The sequence below is a fragment of the Nomascus leucogenys genome, chromosome X (genome assembly GCF_006542625.1).
Source record: "Nomascus leucogenys isolate Asia chromosome X, Asia_NLE_v1, whole genome shotgun sequence".
Classification (NCBI taxonomy): domain Eukaryota; kingdom Metazoa; phylum Chordata; class Mammalia; order Primates; family Hylobatidae; genus Nomascus; species Nomascus leucogenys.
Window position 1 is genome coordinate 62210981 of NC_044406.1, and position 23213 is coordinate 62234193.

Below are 23213 nucleotides of genomic sequence, written 5' to 3' on the forward strand. Positions count from 1 at the left end.
TGCCCCAAAAAATAATTTGCCAAAGAATTAGTGCTTACCCTTTTCCTCCTAGTTACCTGGAGTAGCACCATATGATCTGTTCTTTTTTTCCCTTTTTTCTTTTTTTCTATTTTTAGATTTAGGGGGTACAAGTGCAGTTTTGTTATATAGATATATTGGGTAGTACTGAAGACTGGATTTTTACTGTACCTGTCACCTGAATAGTGTTCTTTGTACCCAATAAGTAATTTCTCATCCCTCACCATCCCCCAACCCTTTCACTCTTCCAAGTCTCCAATGTCTGTTATTCCACTATGTCCATGTGTACACATTATTTAGTTCCCACTTATAAGTAAGGACAGGCAGTATTTGACTTTCTGAGTTATTTCACTGAAGATAATGGCCTCTAGTTTCATTCACGTTGCTGTAAGAGACATGATTCCATTCTTCTTATGGTTGAGTAGTATTCCATGGTGTGACTACTACTATTCCAGTAGTAGTCCATGGTGTATCAATGGATGATTGGATAAAGAAAATGTGGTATGGTATACACAGACCACATGCACACTTAGATTGATTCCATATCTTTATGATCAGTTCTTATTCACATGAGGAACAGAGGCTGCAATACCTTTATCTGACTTCAAGAGCATATTTTTCTGGGATTACCCATCTAAGCCATTTATTTCTTTCTGTTTTTTTGTTTTTGTTTTTTGATTTTTGTTTTTTCTTCAAGATGGAGTCTTGCTCTGTCTCCCAGGCTGGAGTGCAGTGGCGCAATCTTGGCTCACTGCAACCTCCGCCCCCCGGGTTTAAGCAATTCTCCTGCCTTAGCCTCCAGAGTAGCTGTGATTACAGGTGCTCGCCACCACGCCCGGCTAATTTTTTTTGTATTTTTAGTAGAGACGGGGTTTCATCATGTTGGCCAGGCTGGTCTCGAACTCCTGACCTCGTGACCTGCCTGCCTTGGCCTCCCAAAGCACTGGGATTACAGGCGTGAGCCACCGTGCCTGGCCAGGCATTTATTTCTTTATAAAGGAAGATCCTGCTACCTTGACTGACTATAAAAATAAAAAATAACCATTCTATTTACTTTTCTGATGCATTGCCATTATTTGATATGTCTGTTCGTAGAATGGTATGCCCCCATAAGAACTGGCTAGGCTTGTACATTAATAGAGGTATACTTAGCAGTAGATGCATAAAAAGAAAGGGTAGAGTCCATAAAATGGGTTAAACTTTGGCCTCTTGGAATGGCTAAATGTTTCACTCTGGCCCAAATGTCTCTGGCAGGGCAGGACAAGTGCAAGAAATATGTCAGTTGCCACATGACCTTGTTTTTTATAAAATCTACACAATTGTCCTTTATGAAGAAGAAAGACTCTTGAGAGATGGGAAATGGAAACATGTGGCTATTGGGGTTTCTGTGACTATAAAATGGGTCCAGTATCTTAAACAGTCTCTGTATACACTTGAAAAAAATTAAATAACCAATATAAAATCTACCAGTAAGCTTTACTTCAAACTCTTTCCCTAAACCAAAACATTTGTTACTGCAGGATGAAACTGTTGCTTGCGTGGCTGCAGCCATTGATACTGTGGTGGAACAAGAAGCCGTAAGTAATTGGCCCCTTTGTGTAGAACCAGGAGCTCTAACTGCCGTTTCCTATAATTTATCACTCAACTGAAAAAGAGAACTTGTGATTGTTACCATCCTCCATAGAATGCCTGTTAAATCCAGAAATCTTTAGTGTAAATCTCAGCTTCATAAAATCCCTACCTTGGATAGGTTCTACCACTAATAGTATAACTGGTAATGGGGGGCAGGAATTCTCAAGAATGTAATGTTCCATATTTGCAACCCAGCTGACTGATTTCTTGTTATAGGCTAGTATTCTGCATCAACCGTCCAGCAAGTTAAAAATGAGGAGAGGAAAAAATGAGCAAATTATGGCAGAGTCAAAAAAGCATTAGAGGAGAAACGGAAGAGAATTTTTTCTATAGATGAGATATTAGGGGCTAAAAGAACCAAGGAAAATACGTGTTCAGATCACAAGGATAGATAAAATGTATTAGATGTTGACTAAAGGTTATAAAGACAAAATGAAAGGCTGGATGATGGATTCCTTGAGACAGGCTTTTCTCCCTAAAATGAATCTATGTCAGTAGTTTTCACATTCTGAAAGAAGGAAAATACTAGATCAGGTACTAGAGGTCAGCTGTGTGAGAACAAATGAACCCTTTTCTCAGTTTCCAGGACCTTCTCTCCTGTAAGAACCCCTTGGAATGAGGTAAAAGTAAGAAATGCCATCCAGATCAATAAAGGAAAGAGCAAAGAAACTTAGTTGATACTAAAAGAGTCCATTAAAGTATATAAGAAATAAGGTGCTTGAGAGAGCAGGGAACTAGGCTAGCTTAGTTTATTTCAGATACTTAAAACAAATGTATGCAGAGCCACCGTTGTAAAGGAACAGAGATATTGTTAATGGAGAAGTGCCTGTGAGACTTGATGAAATAGTGCCTAAGGAACTCCATTTGCTTGTTTCTCTTATAAATCATTATCCTGATTTTTTTCCAGCAAGTAGAAACCAGTCCAGAGACGAGCAGGTCTTCTGACGCTTTTACCACTCAGCATGCTCTCCGTCAAGCGCAGATGTCTAAGGAGCTGGTTGAGTTGAATAAAGCACTTGCACTGAAAGAGGCCCTGGCTAGGAAGATGACTCAGAATGACAGCCAACTGCAGCCCATTCAGTACCAATACCAGGTAAACTATTTCCTAGGGCAGTATTTATTCATGTCTATAGTCTCTTAAACTGAATAGGAAGAAAACAACAAGCATACCATTTTTGATGATGAAAAGACAACAAAATGTATATAGTATAATGGGAGTTGTACTGTTGGTTTAAAAAGAGGATACGTTCAGGACAGGGAGCCTGTAATTTTGTTCCATTTAATCTATCTAATGCCTTACCTTATGCCACAGGTATTTAATAAATAGTTTGATAACATTATAATAAATGTGGTCCCTACTTAATAGAGAAATTATATTCTAATAACTATGCTTGGATTCTGAGAAAAACACATCTTTTGGTAAATAGTCTGGGTTATAGTATGAATTATGAAGAGACTAGTGAATGTCACATGACTTGACAAATGGCTAAACTTTTTTCTGATGGTAATTCTAAGTGGCCTTTGCCAATTAATAATCAGGTCTTTACTTAAAGGCAAATCCTTGGCTTTCAGGTTACCCACAAGAAATGGCCCTTGCTCCAGACTTATTTTCCCTTGCAGACCAGTGTTTCTCACTGTTTGTAATTACAGACAAAGGGATATTAGGATGGGTGGTAGCGGGAAGAGTGGGTTGTTTTCCCATCCAGCTATATCCTACTACTCCCAAGGTATTATATGCTTATATTGAGGAATACCTCTAGTATCCATGCTTTCTTTTTCCCCCATGGCAACTGTTCATATGACATACTTTATTTCCAATCTACAACCATTAAAAACACTTTATAAGTTTACACTGTACAGTTGTTCTCACATCTGAAATAAGACACAGGGGTAGGGAGAGCTTTTGGATTGGACTGCAGTTGTCCTAGCACCCGATCCATCCTGGGAAGTAGCCTTTTGAAGACAGAAGTGGGGAGGAGGGGATAGTGGACAAGAGAGGTGGACAGTTGGCCCAAGGATGCCCTTGGTCCCTTCCCTCCTGAGGGCCTTTTCCGGGGGGTCTCCCAGGGTTCACCACTGCAGGACCTTCACCAGGAAACCAGGCTGAATGGGAAGAGGGTTCACAGTATTGGCGGGGGCTGGGAAGGGGGGCCAGGATGAGGAGGAAGGACAGCTTCTGGCTCTCTTCCCATCTGCTGGGGGTTGGAGCTGTTTTTTGGCACTGTCTACAAGGTCTTCCTGGGATTGGGAGGAGGAGGAACTGGGGGTTTAGGATTCTTTCCTTGTGGAGTTAGGATTCTTTCCATTTGAAGAGGGGCCATCTGGCCTATGGTGAGGTTCCCAAGGCGTAAACAGTCAGGGTCTTCTGCCTCCTGCCTCCCCAGGATTTCCACCCCCTGCCTGGCTGGCATCATCTAGACAGCCTTTTGTAAAACCAAGACAAGTGAGAGAGGTGAGCAGAGCTGGAACCAAGCCAGGAGCAAGGAAAGAAAAAAATGTATGCCTTCTCCAGGCCCTCCAACTTATCTTCCTCTTCCAAGAGGAGAGACTGTAAGGTTGGTTTTTGTTGGTGGTGGTTCCCAATCTCAGAAATCCAGTTGAGGCTAGTGTTTTCTACCTGTTCTTGGTCTAGACAGCCCCAGTCCCTCCCCAGGCTACACTAATGGCTGGCCTAGATCAGTAGTTGGCAGATTCTCAGGCATGTCAGAATCATCTGGAAGGCTCCTTAAAACCCCAGCTTGCAGGGCCCCATTCCATAAGCTCTAATTCAGTGGGTCTTGGGTGGGGCCAATAATTTGCACTTCTGTCAAGTTCCCAGGTGATATTCCTGCTGCTGGAATGCAATACGAGAACCACTGGCCTAGAATGGTGCCCACAGTCACATCCTTAGCAACCTGGTGCCCCCTGGGCAGTACTAAGGAGCTGGGCCACAGCTGGCAAAGCCCAGCCTTAGGGGTACCAACATCACGTGGGAAACTGCTGGGAATGGTGTTGGGGTGAGCCCCCAGTACAGAGAAGTAAACTAAGGCACAGAGTTCAGCAGCAGAGCTGGAAGAGAAGCAGGATACCAGGTCCCAGTAGAGAATGGATGGGGCTGCAGGACCCTACAAGTACTCATGCTTTTTTAAATTGCCAGCTCTCATACATTTTCAGAGTAAAGACAAAAAAAGTGTTTCTGCTAATTAATTTTCACCACTTTTTCCCCCTAGGTTAGAGGTTGCCTCCAAAATAATAACTGAGTTGCCAATAGAGGTTTTTTTACCTTTTGTTTTCATGGTCTTTTTTAACTTTTAAAAAACTTAGTTTTTTGTAATGCCAGCACTTTGGGAGGCTGCAGTGGGCAGATCACTTGAGCCCAGGAGTTTGAGACCAGCCTGGGCAACATGGCAAAACCCTGTCTCCATAAAAAATACAAAAATTAGCCGGGCCTGGTGGTGTGATCCTGTAGTCCCAGCTACTTGGGAGGCTGAGGTAGGAGGATCACCTGAGCACAGGGAGGTGGAGGCTGCAGTGTGCTGAGATCACACCACTGCAGTCCAGCCTGAGTGACAGAGTGAGACCATCCCAACAAAAAAAAAAACTTTGGCTGGGCATGGTGCTCACACCTGTAATCCTAGCACTTTGGGAGGCCAAGGCAGGTGGATCACTTGAGGCCAGAAGTTCGAGACCAGCCTGGCCAACATGGTGAAACCCTGTCTCTACTAAAAATACAAAAATTAGCTGCATGCCTTTAATCCCAGCTACTTGGGAGGCTGAGGCGGGAGAATCACTTGAACCTGGGAGGTGGAGATTGCAGTGAGCCGAGATTGCACCACTGCACTCTAGCCTGGGTGACAGAGTGAGACCCTGTCTCAAAAAAACAAACAAACAAAAAAACTTAATTTTTATCTATGTCAAACAAATGCATATATATCATTTTTTAAAGTCAAATACTATAATACTTAGAAAAATCAAAGCAGTCCTCTGTTCCTATTCTGACATTTACCTCCATATTTCTAGATAAGAATTGGCAGTATAATTATATTTTTTAGATAAATATCTATTGACCTCCCACAATGGAAGACAAGAATGTAGCTCTCTTATCCCACCACCTGTGCACACTGCCTCACCTTCTTCTTTCAAAATGGTTATATCACCCTTTTTGTTAAATGAATATTTAGTGTTTAAATTTTTCTGATTATGTAAATATGTTTAAAATTGAGCCATATAGTATGATTGCATTTCCTTTCTTGTATAGCTCTTTGTATTTGCTAGAGATAATAATCTCATTTTTTCCAGTTACTTAGTTTTCTATATGCCTGTCAATAATTTTTATCTCCAAACTTCTTGACAAAACTATAAAACTCATCCCAGCACTTTGGGAGGCCGAGGCGGGCGGATTGCGAGGTCGGAAGATAGAGACCATCCTGGCTAACACAGTGAAACCCCGTCTCTACTAAAAATACAAAAAATTAGCTGAGCATGGTGGTGGGCACCTGTAGTCCCAGCTAGTCGGGAGGCTGAGGCAGGAGAATGGCATGAACCCGGGAGGCGGAGCTTGCAGTGAGCCCAGATCGCACCACTGCACTCCAGCCTGGGCGACAAAGCAAGACTCCGTCTCAAAAAAAAAAAGAAAAAAAACTATAAAACTCTTCATTGTGGTCAGACATACCAGATAATTTATCAATCCATCTCTTTCCTGAAAACAACCGTTCTGGAATCTTCTGTCCTGGTTTGCTTTCTCTAGGGCTGTTGCCCAGCCACCAGTTTGGGACCATCATCCTGGGGATTTGCTTCACTTATTTCTCATCTCTGTGTTGACATGGATTTCACGTCTTCCTCCTCTTTAGTATACCCTTTGCTTTGGTGGAGTAAAACCCCAATAGCTTTCTGAGAATGCATACATGAAAGGGAAATACTTTAAAGCTTTGCATGTCTGAAAATTGCTTTTTAAAACTTCTTATACTTGTTAGTTTGGCTGGGTTTACAATTCTATAGAAATGTTTTCTTCATTATTTTGAAGGCCTTGCTCCATTGTCTTCTATTTCCAGTATTGCTGTTGAGAAGTCTATTATAATTTTGGATTATTTGTTATAGACCTATTTTTTTTACTTTGGAAACTTTCAAGATCTTTTCATTGTCCCTAGGTGTTACTTAATTTCACAATGATGGATCTTGGTATGGTTTCCTGTTTTTTTTGTTGTTGTTATTATTGTTGTTTTTATAGAGACAGGGTCTTGCTCTGTTACCCAGGCTGGCGTGCAGTGGTGCCATCACAGCTCACTGCAGCCTCAACTTCCTGGGCTCAGGTGGTCCTCCTGCCTCAGCATCCCAAGTTGCTGGGACTACAGGCATGTGCCACCATTCCTGGCTAATTTTTTATTTTTTGTAGAGATGGGGTCTCACTATGTTGCTGAGGCTGGTCTCAAACTCCTGGTCTTTAGTGATCCTCCCAGCCTCCCAATCCTAAAGTGCTGGGATTACAGGTATGTACCACCACACCCAGCCTTCTTTTCTCATTTATTGTGCTTGACTGGTCCTTTCAATCTAGAAATTTGTACTCCTTTCTGGGCAGTTTTTTTCCTATCATTTCTTTGATAATGCTATCTCTACATTTTCTCTGTTTTCTCTTTCTTGCACTTCTCTTAGTCAGATGTTGGATCTCTTAGATTTAGTTTCTGCTTTTCTGATCTCTTTCTTCCTATTTTCTATTTCTTTGTCTTTTTATTCCACTCTGAGAGATTTCCCTTCATTCTTAGTGAATTATTTCATTTGGCTATTAATTTCCAAGGTCTCCTTTTGATACTGTAATTGTTCCTTCTTATAGCCTTTTATTCTTTTTGTGTGGATGCATAGTCCATCTCTAAGAATAGGAATTAAATTTTATCAAGGTTTTCTTCTCCCTGCCTTGCCTTTGTTTCCTCCAGATTTCCTTTCTCTACTGTGTTTGTTTTGGTCTGTCTTTCAGGTAAGTTACTTTCCTACAGTTTCTAGTGAGCCATGGCTATCCATTCATATTTAAGAGGGAGACACTAAAAGCCAATAGCAAGTTGTATGTGCATGGATTTCTCTTAGGCTAGTCAATTTCCAATAAAGAAATCTTTTATTCTTTTGCCTAGAGTTGTGTGGGCCTAGTGGTGGTATGCCATCATTCTAGTAACCCAGAGAAAATAAGGCAGTTGAAGTCTCTCCAATCATAGACAGACTTTTATTTAATCCCTGTCAGCAGTATGGTACTGCATCCCTGCTATTAGCTGTGTCCAACCTGTTAGGTTTGGCCTCTCCAGAAAGGAAGCCTCTGCTCTGCTCTGTGGCTCTGTGGTACATATTGGCATGCTTCTTTTTAATGTTTGTCCTATAGGAGTTATATTTTAGCTTTTTCCACTCTGGATGTCAGTTACTGCTTATCCAGCTGTTTTCTTCTTCCAAAAGTTTGTTGATATCTCTCAACTGCTTTCCTTGTCTCTCTTCATTCTTGTTGATTTATACCTCCTTTTTTGTTCATTTTCATGGGATTTCAGGAGGGAGTAAGTTAAATATGTAGCTCAATTGTCCGTGTTAATAGGACATACAGTGCAGCCTCTTTGAGGTCAAATGTATTTTGGCTTTTCCAGGATAAACAAAGGATTACTGGTAAGGCTGAGAAGTGATTCCTCCTTTCTTGTACTCTTGCCTAGAAACATGGGGATATGTGTTCCCCCATTGTATTTCTTCTTTCTTTTTTTCTTTAACCAGAGAGGGGTATATTTATTTTCTCACATTAAAAAAAAAAAGCCGAACATAAGTAGTCTGGGGCATGTACAGCAGCAAAGGCCCAGGATCCTTCCTGCTTTCTGCTTCCTTGGCCTTAGGGTGTGAATCTTGTCCTCATGCTCTCAAGACAGCTCTCTGAGCACCAGCCATCACATCCACATTCCAGGCAGGAAGAAGACAAAGGTGAAGGGTACTGCACATGTCAGCTGAGCTCCCTTTACAGGGTCTTTCCTGCAAGTCTCTCCCGACACCATCCACTTGTATGCTACAACTGCCCACCCTGGGTTGTGAGGGAGGGTAGAACATGGGTTTGTCTGCCCGCTTGTCAGAATTGGGCAGAAGCACTGGGATTCTGTTAGTAGGGAGGAAGGAGAATAGATGCTGGGTTAACAATTTGCAGTCCCCACCACAACCAGGACTTAGGCAGGGGTGATCCCTACTAAAAGCCAAAGGTTTCATGCCTGGCTGCAGGGGAGAGGTGCTCGGGCTGGGGTCCTGCCTTGTCTTAACAAATATGAGGCTCTTGTTAAATATTTAACCCTGTGAGGGTGGCTTGTGGCCCACGTGCACCCGAATCAGCTGCCTGGCATGCCTCAGCCCACTCCAGGGCTTCCAATTCACCCTGGGGCAGGGGAGGCCTGGGGCACACGGTTTTCACACACACACTCCTAGTTAATTTCTTTTTCTTCTGTAATTTATAAAATTAACACTGCACTTATTGGAAGACATGAAAATCCAAAGACGTGTAGAGAAAAAGCTCACCTCCCTGTGCCCCGCCCCTGACTAACCCACGTTAACAGCCTTACCTGCTCCCAGGGGATTCTGGGGTCCTGGAAGGTCCTTGAGAAACTCTCTAGTCCTAGACAAATGCTGGGGGGTGGGAGAATGGGCTGGGGAGGGAAGGGGGCTCCTCAGCAGGCCGAGCCTTGGTTGCTCAACCCTGCTGGTACTGACTACACATGGAGCGAGGAATGTGCTGAGGGCTCAGCCGCGTGTGTGGTCCTTGTGGCCTCTGCCACTGCCCTGGGCAGTCGTCACTCAGCCACGTCAACAAGCAACATTGGGGGGGCAGGCGTGGGCCGCCTGAACCCTCACCTCAGTCCTGGTTGACACCTCAGGCCTGGTCATTATCTGGACTTTGGCTGCAGGGCTTCTGGGCAGAAGGACAGATCCAATTGGCTCTTCCTAGCCATGTGCTCCCGGAGCAGCCTGCCCAGGGATCTGGAGAGCAGCAGCTGGATCCTAACCTACTCTGCACCAACAGGCAGGAAAGAGCGCCTTGAGTCTGCCACTCTAGGGTTTCAGAAGCAGGCTGCCCTGAGGCTTTCCAAATTTCACGAGGGCTCCTTCTAAAGCCTGGGCTGTGTCCAGATGTTGGACCACATGCAAAGAATGGAGGCCGAGTCCAGAAAGAGGAGGGCCCTCCCCCATGGGAATGTGCACGTGGGAAGGGCTCCCCATTTGCCCCTAGATCCTAGGCTGGATCTGGGCTCAGGAGGCTAACCCCTATGGACCAGCCCGCCCGTTCAGCCAATGGGCAGCCACAGCAAGGGCAGAGGGAGCAGCAGAGGCAGCCCACGTGGTCACAGGTCCCATGGGCTCCAGAGCTCTCAGCTCCAAGCACCCCTGCCTGCCCCACTTCGAGCCTACTGGGGGCAGACTTCCTGCTGTGTCTGGTCACTAACCTCTGCCCACACCACTAAAGGACTGTAGCTGAACTCTCCTTAGTTAAATCCTCTGCTAACACAAAAGGAAAAAGCCAAATCTCATCTCACAAGAGCTTTATTTGAGGTGCGGCATGCGTAGGGCCTTGCCCCAAATGCCATGGGCATCACATTCAGGAAGAGGCAGACATCCCAACAACAGTCACATGCTGAAGCTTCTGTCTGCAATGTCTGGTGGCAGAGTTCTCACTCAGCAGACCTGTATCATTATATACATCACCATGTTATCAAAGTCCCTGGACTGGATATTGTCCCCGCATTACAGAAGGGGTTGCACATCACATCTATGTAGGAGTTATGCAGCTTCCAGAACATCCTGTGAATTTCATTGTCTTGAAGAGCTGTGTTGGAGGAATTCACCACCATGAAAAACTTCACCTTGGAGATGGTAGCGTAGCCCTGTCTGCATAGCTGGTTAAGGAATGCACTTGTAACACAAGGACTGCCGGGACAGCAGGTAAAGAACCTGTCAGCTGAGGGCCCTCTGTGTGCCCTCACTTTGGAGAAGCCTGGCAACCTTGAATCACAGAAAGTGCCCAGGCTGGGCTAGTCCTGCAGTGACCATACTGGGTGCATGCCTAGATACTTCATTGGGGTGACTGGTGTTTACTGGAGAAGCAAAGGGCAGGCAGCTAAGCCTTACCCAATTCAGGCTCCGGGAGCCGAGCCATTCAGACTCTGAGTCTCTGTGTGCACCTGGGATGCCTCAACCTCTTTATGAATCAATGCCTGGTCCAGAAAGTTAACTGCAAAACTAGAGACTTCATGAATAAGGCGGACCTCCTCTGTAGAGGCCATGTTGTTTTATAAAATAGCGGCTACTGGCAAATGTCACCGTGGACAAAGCTACATTACTGCTCTTGGAACGTCTTTGAACTCCATGGTCTCAAGTGATTTGTCCAAAGGGACTGGTCGAGAGTTTCTAGTGACTTATGAGGCAAGACCTTGTAGTCCTCTGTGGGGTAGAGCAGGCCCAGGTAGAGCTCTCTCTGGTTGACCAGGGCCTTCCCCATTGAGGAGATCTTCTCATCCACCACATCCAGAGAAGTGTGCACCATGTACTGGAACTTCAGCTCGTTCTCCGTGGGAATGCTGCAGATGTAGAGAGGGTAATTCTCCTTGGTGATCACCGGGATGCATATCGCCATCTTGGGAGGACCAGCGCTGGGTGCCCCCCGCCCACTGTATTCCTAACTCTACAAAGGGGTGCTAGTAAGGAGCTATAGCTATAGTAAGAGATCTAGTCTTTTTCCCCATGGCATCTAGTCCTTTTCCCCATGGTATCAAATATGCTTGATTAAGTTAAGAAGAAATAAATTTTTTTTGAGACGGAGTCTTGCTCTGTCACCCAGGCTGGAGTGTAGTGGCGCAATCTCTGCACACTACAACCTCCACCTCTTGAGTTCAAGCGATTCTCCTGCCTCAGCCTCCCGAGTAGCTGGGATTACAGGCCTGTGCCGCCATGCCTGGCTAATTTTTGTGTTTTTAGTAGAGACAGGGTTTCACCATGTTGGCCAGGCTGGTCTTGAACTCCTGACCTTAGGTTATCTGCCCGCCTCGGCCTCCCAAAGTGCTGGCATTACAGGCGTGAGCCACTGCACAAGGCCTGAAATAAATTCTTAATGTAATCAATATGTTTTAATCACATGTGAATCACCACCTTTTTTTTTTCTCTAAGAAATAAAAGCAGTTTTTAATTCAATTATTTATTTATTTAGAGACAAAGTCTCACTCTCTCACCCAGGCTGGAGTGCAATGGCGTGATCATAGCTCACTACAGGCTTGACTTCCTGGGCTCAAGTGATCCTCCCACCTCAGCCTCCTGAGTAGCATGGTATTTTTCCTATCACCTGTAAAGAATTGCCATAGAAAAATAGGGGGAGGGATAGGTTCTGATTAATAAAGATTACCATGAGTTGTAGTAAACCGGGACTCAAATTTTTAAATAATTCCCACTTCTGGAGTTGGTAAGACAATTAGGGACTAAATCTGGTATATATAATGAATAGAAACTATTTTTCTTTTTTTTTAATTATACTTTAAGTTTTAGGGTACATGTGCACAACGTGCAGGTTTGTTACATATGTATACATGTGCCATGTTGGTGTGCTGCACCCATTAACTCGTCATTTAACATTAGGTATATCTCATAATGCTATCCCTCCCCCCTCCCCCAACCCCACAACAGTCCCCGGTGTGTGATGTTCCCCTTTCTGTGTCCATGTGTTCTCATTGTTCAATTCCCACCTATGAGTGAGAACATGCGGTGTTTGGTTTTTTGTCCTTGCGATAGTTTGCTGAGAATGATGGTTTCCAGTTTCATCCATGTCCCTACAAAGGACATGAACTCATCATTTTTTATGGCTGCATGGTATTCCATGGTATATATGTGCCACATATTCTTTTTTTTTTTTTTTTTTTTTTTTTTTTTTTTTTTTGAGACGGAGTCTCGCTCTGTTGCCCAGGCTGGAGTGCAGTGGCGCAATCTCGGCTCACTGCAAGCTCCGCCTCCTGGGTTCACGCCATTCTCCTGCCTCAGCCTCTCCAAGTAGCTGGGACTACAGGCGCCCGCCACCAAGCCAGGCTAAGTTTTTTTTTGTATTTTTAGTAGAGACGGGATTTCACCTTGGTCTCAACCTCCCGACCTCGTGATCCACCCGCCTCGGCCTCCCAAAGTACTGGCATTACAGGCGTGAGCCACCGTGCCTGGCCTGTGCCACATTTTCTGAATCCAGTCTATCGTTGTTGGACATTTGGGTTGGTTCCAAGTCTTTGCTATTGTGAATAGTGCTGCAATAAACATACGTGTGCATGTGTATTTATGGCAGTATGATTTATAATCCTTTGGGTATATACCCAGTAATGGGATGGCTGGGTCAAATGGTATTTCTAGTTCAAGATCCCTGAGGAATCGCCACACTGACTTCCACAATGGTTGAACTAGTTTACAGTCCCACCAACAGTGTAAAAGTGTTCCTATTTCTCCACATCCTCTCCAGCACCTGTTGTTTCCTGACTTTTTAATGATGGCCATTCTAACTGGTGTGAGATGGTATCTCATTGTGGTTTTGATTTGCATTTCTCTGATGGCCAGTGATGATGAGCATTTTCTCATGTGTCTTTTGGCTGCATAAATGTCTTCTTTTGAGAAATGTCTGTTCATATCCTTTGCCCACTTTTTGATGGGGTTGTTTGTTTTTTTCTTGTAAATTTGTTTGAGTTCATTGTAGATTCTGGATATTAGCCGTTTGTCAGATGAGTAGATGGCAAAAATTTTCTCCCATTCTGTAGGTTGGCTGTTCACTCTGATAGTAATTTCTTTTGCTGTGCAGAAGCTCTTTAGTTTAATTAGATCCCATTTGTCAATTTTGGCTTTTGTTGCCATTGCTTTTGATGTTTAGACATGAAGTCCTTGCCCATGCCTATGTCCTGAATGGTATTGCCTAGGTTTTCTCCTAGGGTTTTTATGGTTTTAGGTCTAACATGTAAGTCTTTAATCCATCTTGAATTAATTTTTGTATGAGGTGTAAGGAAGGGATCCAGTTTTAGCTTTCTACATATGGCTAGCCAGTTTTCCCAGTACCATTTATTAAATAGGGACTCCTTTCCCCATTTCTTGTTTTTGTCAGGTTTGTCAAAGATCAGATAGTTGTACATGTGTGGCATTATTTCTGAGGGCTCTGTTCTGTTCCATTGGTCTATATCTCTGTTTTGGTACCAGCACCATGCTGTTTTGGTTACTGTAGCCTTGTAGTATAGTTTGAAGTCAGGTAGCATGGTGCCTCCAGCTTTGTTCTTTTGGCTTAGGATTGACTTGGCAATGTGGGCTCTTTTTTGGTTCCACATGAACTTTAAAGTAGTTTTTTCCCAATTCTGAGAAGAAAGTCATTGGTAGCTTGATGGGGATGGCATTGAATCTATAAATTACCTTGGGCAGTATGGCCATTTTCATGATATTGATTCTTCCTACCCATAAGCATGGAATGTTCTTCCATTTGTTTGTATCCTCTTTTATTTCATTGAGCAGTGGTTTGTAGTTCTCCTTGAAGAGGTCCTTCACATCCCTTGTAAGTTGGATTCCTAGGTATTTTATTCTCTTTGAAGCAATTGTGAATGGGAGTTCACTCATGATTTGGCTCTCTGTTTGTCTGTGATTGGTGTATAAGAATGCTTGTGATTTTTGCACATTGATTTTGTATCCTGAGACTTTGCTGAAGTTGCTTATCAGCTTAAGGAGATTCTGGGCTGAGACAATGGGGTTTTCTAAATATACAATCATGTCATCTGCAAACAGGGACAATTTGACTTCCTCTTTTCCTAATTGAATACCCTTTATTTCCTTCTCCTGCCTGATTGCCCTGGCCAGAACATCCAACACTATGTTGAATAGGAGTGGTGAGAGAGGGCATCCCTGTCTTGTGCCAGTTTTCAAAGGGAATGCTTCCAGTTTTTGCCCATTCAGTATGATATTGGCTATGGGTTTGTCATAGATAGCTCTTATTATTTTGAGATACGTCCCATCAATACCTAATTTATTGAGAGTTTTTAGCATGAAGGGCTGTTGAATTTTGTCAAAGGCCTTTTCTGCATCTATTGAGATAATCATGTGGTTTTTGTCATTGGTTCTGTTTATATGCTGGATTACGTTTATTGATTTGCATATGTTGAACCAGCCTTGCATCCAGGGATGAGGCCCACTTGATCGTGGTGGATAAGCTTTTTGATATGCTGCTGGATTCGGTTTGCCAGTATTTTATTGAGGATTTTTGTATTGATGTTCATCAGGGATATTGGTGTAAAATTCTCTCTTTTTGTTGTGTCTCTGCCAGGCTTTGGTATCAGGATGATGCTGGCCTCATAAAATGAGTTAGGGAGGATTCCCTCTTTTTCTATTGATTGGAATAGTTTCAGAAGGAATTGTACCAGCTCCTCCTGGTACCTCTGGTAGAATTCAGCTGTGAATCCATCTGGTCCTGGACTTTTTTTGGTTGGTAGGCTATTAATTATTGCCTCAATTTCAGAGCCTGTTACTGGTCTATTCAGAGATTCAACTTCTTCCTGGTTTAGTCTTGGAAGGGTGTATGTGTTGAGGAATTTATCCATTTCTTCTAGATTTTCTAGTTTATTTGCATGGAGGTGTTTATAGTATTCTCTGATGGTAGTTTGTATTTCTGTGGGGTCGGTGGTGATATCCCCTTTATCATTTTTTATTGCATCTATTTGATTCTTCTCTCTTTTCTTCTTTATTAGTCTTGCTAGCGGTCTATCAATTTTGTTGATCTTTTCAAAAAACCAACTCCTGGATTCATTGATTTTTAAAGGGTTTTTTGTGTCTCTATTTCCTTCATTTCTGCTCTGATCTTAGTTATTTCTTGCCTTCTGCTAGCTTTTGAATGTGTTTGCTCTTGCTTCTCTAGTTCTTTTAATTGTGATGTTAGGGTGCCAATTTTAGATCTCTCCTGCTTTCTCTTGTGGGCATTTAGTGCTCTAAATTTCCCTCTACACACTGCTTTGAACGTGTCCCAGAGATTCTGGTATGTTGTGTCTTTGTTCTCGTTGGTTTCAAAGAACATCTTTGTTTCTGCCTTCATTTCATTATGTACCCAGTAGTCAGTCATTCAGGAGCAGGTTGTTCAGTTTCCATGTAGTTGAGCGGTTTTGAGTGAGTTTCTTAATCCTGAGTTCTAGTTTGATTGCACTGTGGTTTGAGAGACAGTTTGTTATAATTTCTGTTCTTTTCCATTTGCTGAGGAGTGCTTTACTTCCAACTATGTGGTCAATTTTGGATAGGTGTGGTGTGGTGCTGAAAAGAATGTATATTCTGCTGATTTGGGGTGGAGAGTTCCGTAGATGTCTGTTAGGTCTGCTTGGTGCAGAGCTGAGTTCAATTCCTGGATATCCTTGTTAACTTTCTGTCTCGTTGATCTGTCTAATGTTGACAGTGGGGTGTTAAAGTCTCCCATTATTATTGTGTGGGAGTCTAAGTCTCTGTAGGTCTCTAAGGACTTGCTTTATGAATCTGGGTGCTCCTGTATTGGGTGCATATACATTTAGGATAGTTAGCTCTTCTTGTTGAATTGATCCCTTTAGCATTATTTAATGGCCTTCTTTGTCTCTTCTGATCTTTGTTGATTTAAAGTCTGTTTTATCAGAGACTAGGATTGCAACCACTGCCTTTTTTTGTTTTCCATTTGCTTGGTAGATCTTCCTCTATCCCTTTATTTTGAGTCTATGTGTGTCTCTGCACGTGAGATGGGTTTCCTGAATACAGCACACTGATGGGTCTTGACTCTATCCAATTTGTCAGTCTGTATCTTTTAACTGGAGCACTTAGCGTATTAACATTTAAGGTTAATATTGTTATGTGTGAATTTGATTCTGTCATTATGATGTTAGCTGGTTATTTTGCTCGTTAGTTGATGCAGTTTCTTCCTAGCCTTGATGGTCTTTACAATTTGGCATGTTTTTGCAGTGGCTGGTACCGGTTGTTCCTTTCCATGTTTAGTGCTTCCTTCAGGAGCTCTTTTAGGGCAGGCCTGGTGGTGACAAATTCTCTCAGCATTTGCTTGTCTGTAAAGGATTTTATTTCTCCTTCAGTTATGAAGCTTAGTTTCGCTCGATATGAAATTCAGGTTGAAAATTCTTTTCTTGGCCGGGCGCAGTGGCTCAAGCCTGTAATCCCAGCACTTTGGGAGGCCAAGGTGGACGGATCACCAGGTCAGGAGATTGAGAACATCCTGGCTAGCATGGTGAAACCCCATCTCTACTAAAAATACAAGAAAAATTAGCCGGACATGGTAGCGGGCACCTGTAGTCCCAGCTACTTGGGAGACTGAGGCAGGAGAATGGTGTGAACCCAGGAGGCGGAGCTTGCAGTGAGCCGAGATCATGCCACTGCGCTCCAGCCTGGGCAAGAGCGAGATGGAGACTCTGCCTCAAAAAAAAAAAAAAGAAAATTATTTTCTTTAAAAATGTTGAATATTGGCTCCCACTCTCTTCTGGCTTGTAGAGTTTCTGCCAAGAGATCCGCTGTTAGTCTGTTGGGCTTCCCTTTGTGGGTAACCCGACCTTTCTCTCTGGCTGCCCTTAACATTTTTTCCTTCATTTCAACTTTGGTGAATCTGACAATTATGTGTCTTGGAGTTGCTCTTCTCGAATAGTATCTTTGTGGTGTTCTCTGTATTTCCTGAATCTGAATGCTGGCCTCCCTTGCTAGATTGGGGAAGTTCTCCTGGATAATATCTTGCAGAGTGTTTTCCAACTTGGTTCCATTCTCCCTGTCACTTTCAGGTACACCAATCAGACATAGATTTGGTCTTTTCACATAGTCCCATATTTCTTGGAGGCTTTGTTTGTTTCTTTTTATTTTTTTTTCTCTAAACTTCTCTTCTTGCTTCATTTCATTCATTTGATCTTCCATCACTGATACCCTTTCTTCCAGTTGATCGAATCAGCTACTAAGGCTTGTGCATTCATCACGTGGTTCTCGTGCCGTGGTTTTCAGCTCCATCAGGTCCTTTAAGGACTTCTCTGCATTGGTTGTTCTAGTTAGCCATTTGTCTAATCTTTTTTCAAGGTTTTTAACTTCTTTGTCATGGGTTCGAACTTCCTCCTTTAGCTCAGAGAGTTTGATCGTCTGAAGCCTTCTTCTCTCAACTCGTCAAAGTCATTCTCAGTCTACCTTTGTTCCGTTGCTGGTGAGGAGCTGCGTTCCTTTGGAGGAGGAGAAGCGCTCTGATTTTTAGAATTTTCAGTTTTTCTGCTCTGTTTTTTCCCCACCTTTGTGGTTTTATCTACCTTTGGTCTTTGATGATGGTGACAAACAGATGGGGTTTTGGTGTGGATGTCCTTTCTGTTTGTTAGTTTTCCTTCTAACAGTCAGGACCCTCAGCTGCAGGTGTGTTAGAGTTTGCCGGAGGTCCACTCCAGACCCTGTTTGCCTGGGTATCAGCAGCGGAGGCTGCAGAACAGTGGATATTGGTGAACAGCAAATGTTGCTGCCTGATCGTTCCTCTGAAAGTTTTGTCTCAGAGGAGTACCCGGCCGTGTGAGGTGTCAGTCTGCCCCTACTGGGGGGTGCCTCCCAGTTAGGCTACTCGGGGGTCAGGGACCCACTTTAGGAGGCAGTCTGTCCGTTCTCAGATCTCCAGCTGTGTGCTGGGAGAACCACCACTCTCTTCAAAGCTGTCAGACAGGGACATTTAAGTCTGCAGAGGTTTCTGCTGCCTTTTGTTTGGCTATGCCCTGCCCCCAGAGGTGGAGTCTACAGAGGCAGGCAGGCCTCCTTGAGCTGTGGTGGGCTCCACCTAGTTCGAGCTTCCCAGCCTGTTTGTTTACCTACTCAAGCCTAGGCAATGGTGGGCGCCCCTCCCCCAGCCTCGTTGCTGCCTTGCAGTTTGATCTCAGATTGCTGTGCTAGCAATGAGCGAAGCTCCATGGGCATAGGACCCTCCAAGCCAGGTGTGGGATACAATCTCCTGGTGTGCCATTTGCTAAGACCATTGGAAAAGCGCAGTATTAGGGTGGCTGTGACCCGATTTTCCAGGTGTCGTCTGTCACCCCTTTCCTTGGCTGGGAAAGGGAATTCCCTGACCCCTTGCGCTTCCCAGGTGAGGCGATGCCTCGCCCTGCTTTGGCTCACCCTTGGTGCGCTGCACCCACTGTCCTGCACCCACTGTCTGACAATCCCCAGTGAGACAAACCTGGTACCTCAGTTGGAAATGCAGAAATCATTTGTCTTCTGCGTCGCTCACGCTGGGAGCTGTAGACTGGAGCTGTTCCTATTCAGCCATCTTGGCTCCACCTCCTAGAAACTATTTTTCATCTATTGTATTGGTAACAGTTTTTAGGTGTAGCAATATCAAATGTTGACAAGGGTGCAAGCAAAGTAGTCTCATACATAGCTGGCAAGAGTGGAATAGCCGCTTTGGATGACAATTTGGCAGTATCTATAAAAAATGAAAATGTATATCCTCATGACTCTGTAATTCCCACTTCTCTCTACCCTAGTAAAACCTTGCACATGTGCACAGAAGGCATGTAGCAGAATATTTAATTATGGCAAAAAAATGAGGCAGATCTATATATGCTGATATAAATAAATACACACACGTGTGTGTGTATATACTATATACTTACATCAATGGTATATTCTAGTAATGGATATTATGTGATATGTAATATATAATACATTTGTTTAATATATAATCATGCACCAAATAATGACATTTCAGTCAATGACAGACTATGGATACAGTGGTAGTCCCATAAGATTATAATACTGTATTTTTACTGTACCTTTATGTTTAGATACAAAATACCATTATGTTATAATCACCCACAGTATTCAGTACAGTCACATGATATACAGTTTTATAGCCTAGGAACAATAGGCTATACCATATAGCCTGGGTGTATAGTAGGCTATACTATATAGATTTGTATAAGTGCACACTATCATGTTCACACAATGATGAAATTGCTTAACAGTTTCTCAGAATGTATTCCTGTTATTAAGTGACATATGACTGTAAATGTCTAGATATGTAATATTTGAATATGTAAATGTCTAGAAGAAATGGAAGGTATGCATCAAGCTGATAACAGTGCTTACTTCTGTAGGGGGACTGGAATTTTGGCAGGGGTGAGGCAGTCAAGGAGACTTGACCTTTATAAGTATTACTATTTTTTATATAAATATATTTATATGTTACTTCTATAAGTAAAAATATAGAATATATTTTTCTGTAAGTATAGATAAATATAGAATATATGTAATATAGAATAAATAATATATATTCTATATATATAGAATAAATATAGAATGTATCATATTTCATATATATTCTATATATATAGAATAAATATAGAATGTATCATATATTCTATATATATAGAATAAATATAGAATATATCAAATAAAGAATATATGAATATACACATACATACATACACACCCATGTTATTAGTGGTTTTAAATATGCACTGTGGTGCTCACGCCTATAATCCCAATACTTTGGGAGGCCAAGGGAGGTGGATCACTTAAGCTCAGGAGTTCGAGACCAGCCTGGCCAACATGGTGAAACCCTGTCTGTACTAAAAATACAAAAATTAGCCAAGTGTGGTGGCGGGCGCCTGTAATCTCAGCTACTTGGGAGACTGGGGCACGAGAATCTTTTGAACCCAGGAGACAGAGGTTGCAGTAAGCCGAGATCACACCACTGCACTCCAGCCTATGTGACAGAGCAAGACTCTGTCTCAAAAAAAAAAAAAAAAAAAAAAAAAAAGCAAGATAACTATAAAGATTGATTTTCATTGGTTATATTGAAATGACTGAGTACATTGCTTGGAAACAGCTCTAGCCTATTTAGAAAGCTTCTCTGATATAGCCCCACCTAATCTGCCTCTGCTTCTTTGTGTCAGTCTAATACTGGTCTAGGGCGTGCATATAATCTTCTTGGCTGCCAACTACTCATCCAGTCAGTTTTCTCCAATCTTTTTTGGTTATGAGAATAGGATGGAATTTGGGTTTTCCACTGTCAAACTTCAGTTTCTAGACTTCGTTTTCTAAATGCATGCAGAACTGCAGTTGTTATTGAGTAGATAAGTTTGAAAGTTCTGAATATAAGAATATTTGTGCAGTCTTTACAGTTTACAAAGTGTCTACCTTTTTATCTTATTTGATCTTCCCAACAACCCTGTAAGGTAGGTGTTATTATTAATTATTGGCATAGATAGGGAAACCTTTGAGAGTCCCCAAGAGTTCCCCTAAATCGAATGATTCACTAGGAGGACTCACAGGACTCAGCATATAGTCATACTCACAGTTAAGATTTATGGGACTGGGTGCCATGGTTCATGCCTATAATCCTAGCACTTTAAGGAGGCCAAGGTGGGAGGATTGCTTGAGCCCAGGAGTTTAAGACCAGCCTGGGCAACGTGGCGAAACCCCATCACTACAAAAAAATACAAAAATTAGCCAAGTTGGTGTCAGACTCTTGTAGTCCTTGCTACTCAGGAGGCTAAGGTGGGAGGATCACTTGAGCCCTGGAGATAAAGGCTGCAGTGAACCATGATCATGCCTCTGTACTCCAGCCTAGGTGAGAGTGAGACTGTCTAAAAAGAAAGAAAGAGAGAGACAGACAGAGAAGGAGGGGGAGAAGGGGGAGGGAGAGAAAGGAAAGGAAGAAGGAAGAAGGGAAGGAGGGAGGGAGGGAAAAGAAAAGGAAAAAAGAAAGAAAATAAGCAAATGAAGAGCCAGGTGTGGTGGCTCACATCTGTAATCCTAGCACTTTGGGAGGCAGAGGCAGGAGGATCACTTGAGCCCAGGAGTTCAAGACCAACCTGGGCAATATATATATATATATATATATATATAACTAGTTATATACATATTAGTTATATATATATATATATATAACTAGTTATATACATATTAGTTATATATATACACATATACATACACACACACACACACACACATATAAACTCTTTTCTGAACAGAAACCAAAACTAAAAGATGAAGTGACTTTCCTTAAAGATACTTATATAGTAAGTGTGGCAGTCAAGATTAAAACCCAGACCCTCAGATTCCAAACATTTCCTACTACATAATTTTAATCTCCATCAAATCAAGAATAAATGTTTTCAGCGTGCAATTGAAGTGGTAAAATTTAATGCATAGTTCCTTGAGATATGGAATGCTGAAGTGATTTTTCTTCCTGTGCCATGTAATGTCTTCTTTCTCTTTGACCTATAACCTTTCTAGGATAACATAAAAGAGCTAGAATTAGAAGTCATCAATCTGCAAAAGGAAAAGGAAGAATTGGTTCTTGAACTTCAGACAGCAAAGAAGGATGCCAACCAAGCCAAGTAAGAATAAAGTTAATAAATGTTATTTCAAGTCCCTACTATGTGTGAGGAGCTTTGCAACAAATAGAGAAGTAGAAGTCCCATTTACTGCCCCTAAAGATTTAAACCTAATTATGAAGAGAAAACCTAAACACAAAAAATGGTTAAATAATTGCAATTTTAAATAGCGTTTCAAGTTGACAGTAAAAGAATGTCATAACACAGCACATGATTAGTAGCCAAATAAATTTCTTAGGCAGTAATTGTGTTAAGAGTTCAGAGGTGAGAAATATCAATTCAGGTTACCATGATCAAGGAAGGCTTTGTAAAAAGTTAGCATCTGAGCTGGCTTTTGAAAGATTATCACACTTACTAGATAACAGCAGTTTCTTTGTTCCTGCACTAATGGTAAATTAGCTTGTGAATGGAATTAATGTCCAGGCTAGTGATTTAAAAAATCAATCTAGCCATCTCTTACCAGTTAAGAATAAAACCAAAGCAGATAACCATAACATCCTACTCTCCTTCAGACCTCTGCCGTGTGGGCTATCCTACCTTCTTTTTACTCAGTGACTCCATTTTATCTCTCAGTTGAGTCTAAAGCTCATGTTTGTAAAAGTTATGCTGAATGTTTACTTTCTATGTCAGACTTGTATAATAATCATCAGAATTATTCTTCATAGCTAAAGTGAAGTGAAATGCCTTCAAAGAACCATTTTGATGCAAAAGGGGCGGCGTATATTGAGGCAGTTGCATTGCTGTGTACTAAAAGTTGTCTTACTCTTTGTATTAAGCTCCTATTATTGAGACAGGTTTGGTTGTTTGGGTGGTATTCTTTTTTTAAGATGGCTATGTGACTAGTCACCTATTTTATATATGTCAGTGTTGTAACTCTGGGAGTCTAGTATTATGTCTTTTGAAGTCAGGCTTTGCTGCTGGTAGTCCTCACTTCTACAGCATCTGTGTTTAGGTTGAGTGAGCGCCGCCGCAAACGCCTCCAGGAGCTGGAGGGTCAAATCGCTGATCTGAAGAAGAAACTGAATGAGCAGTCCAAACTTCTGAAACTAAAGGAATCCACAGAGCGTACTGTCTCCAAACTGAACCAGGAGATACGGGTAATAAATTCTCATCCTTGCATTTACCCCCATTGGAATTTACAAACATAGGTATTCCATTTAGAAATATACTAGAAGTGTTTTCAGGTGAGAAAATAGCAGGCAGGGCAATCATTTCAAGTGTGTGAATCTCCACAAATGT

General features: G+C 42.4%; 1 protein-coding gene and 1 pseudogene across 2 annotated transcripts in view; one reads left to right on the forward strand and one right to left on the reverse strand.

Moving 5' to 3' along the window:
• The window catches only part of KIF4A (kinesin family member 4A), a 125779-nt gene that overhangs the window by 57490 nt on the left and 45076 nt on the right, over positions 1-23213 (forward strand). For both annotated transcript variants that reach the window (XM_030806615.1, XM_030806616.1), the window contains exons 14-17: positions 1539-1595; positions 2558-2743; positions 21874-21977; positions 22927-23071. In XM_030806615.1, coding sequence (XP_030662475.1) covers positions 1539-1595; positions 2558-2743; positions 21874-21977; positions 22927-23071 — 492 coding nt within the window. The remainder of the gene's footprint in view (positions 1-1538; positions 1596-2557; positions 2744-21873; positions 21978-22926; positions 23072-23213) is intronic.
• LOC100582637 lies at positions 10297-11254 on the reverse strand (annotated as a pseudogene).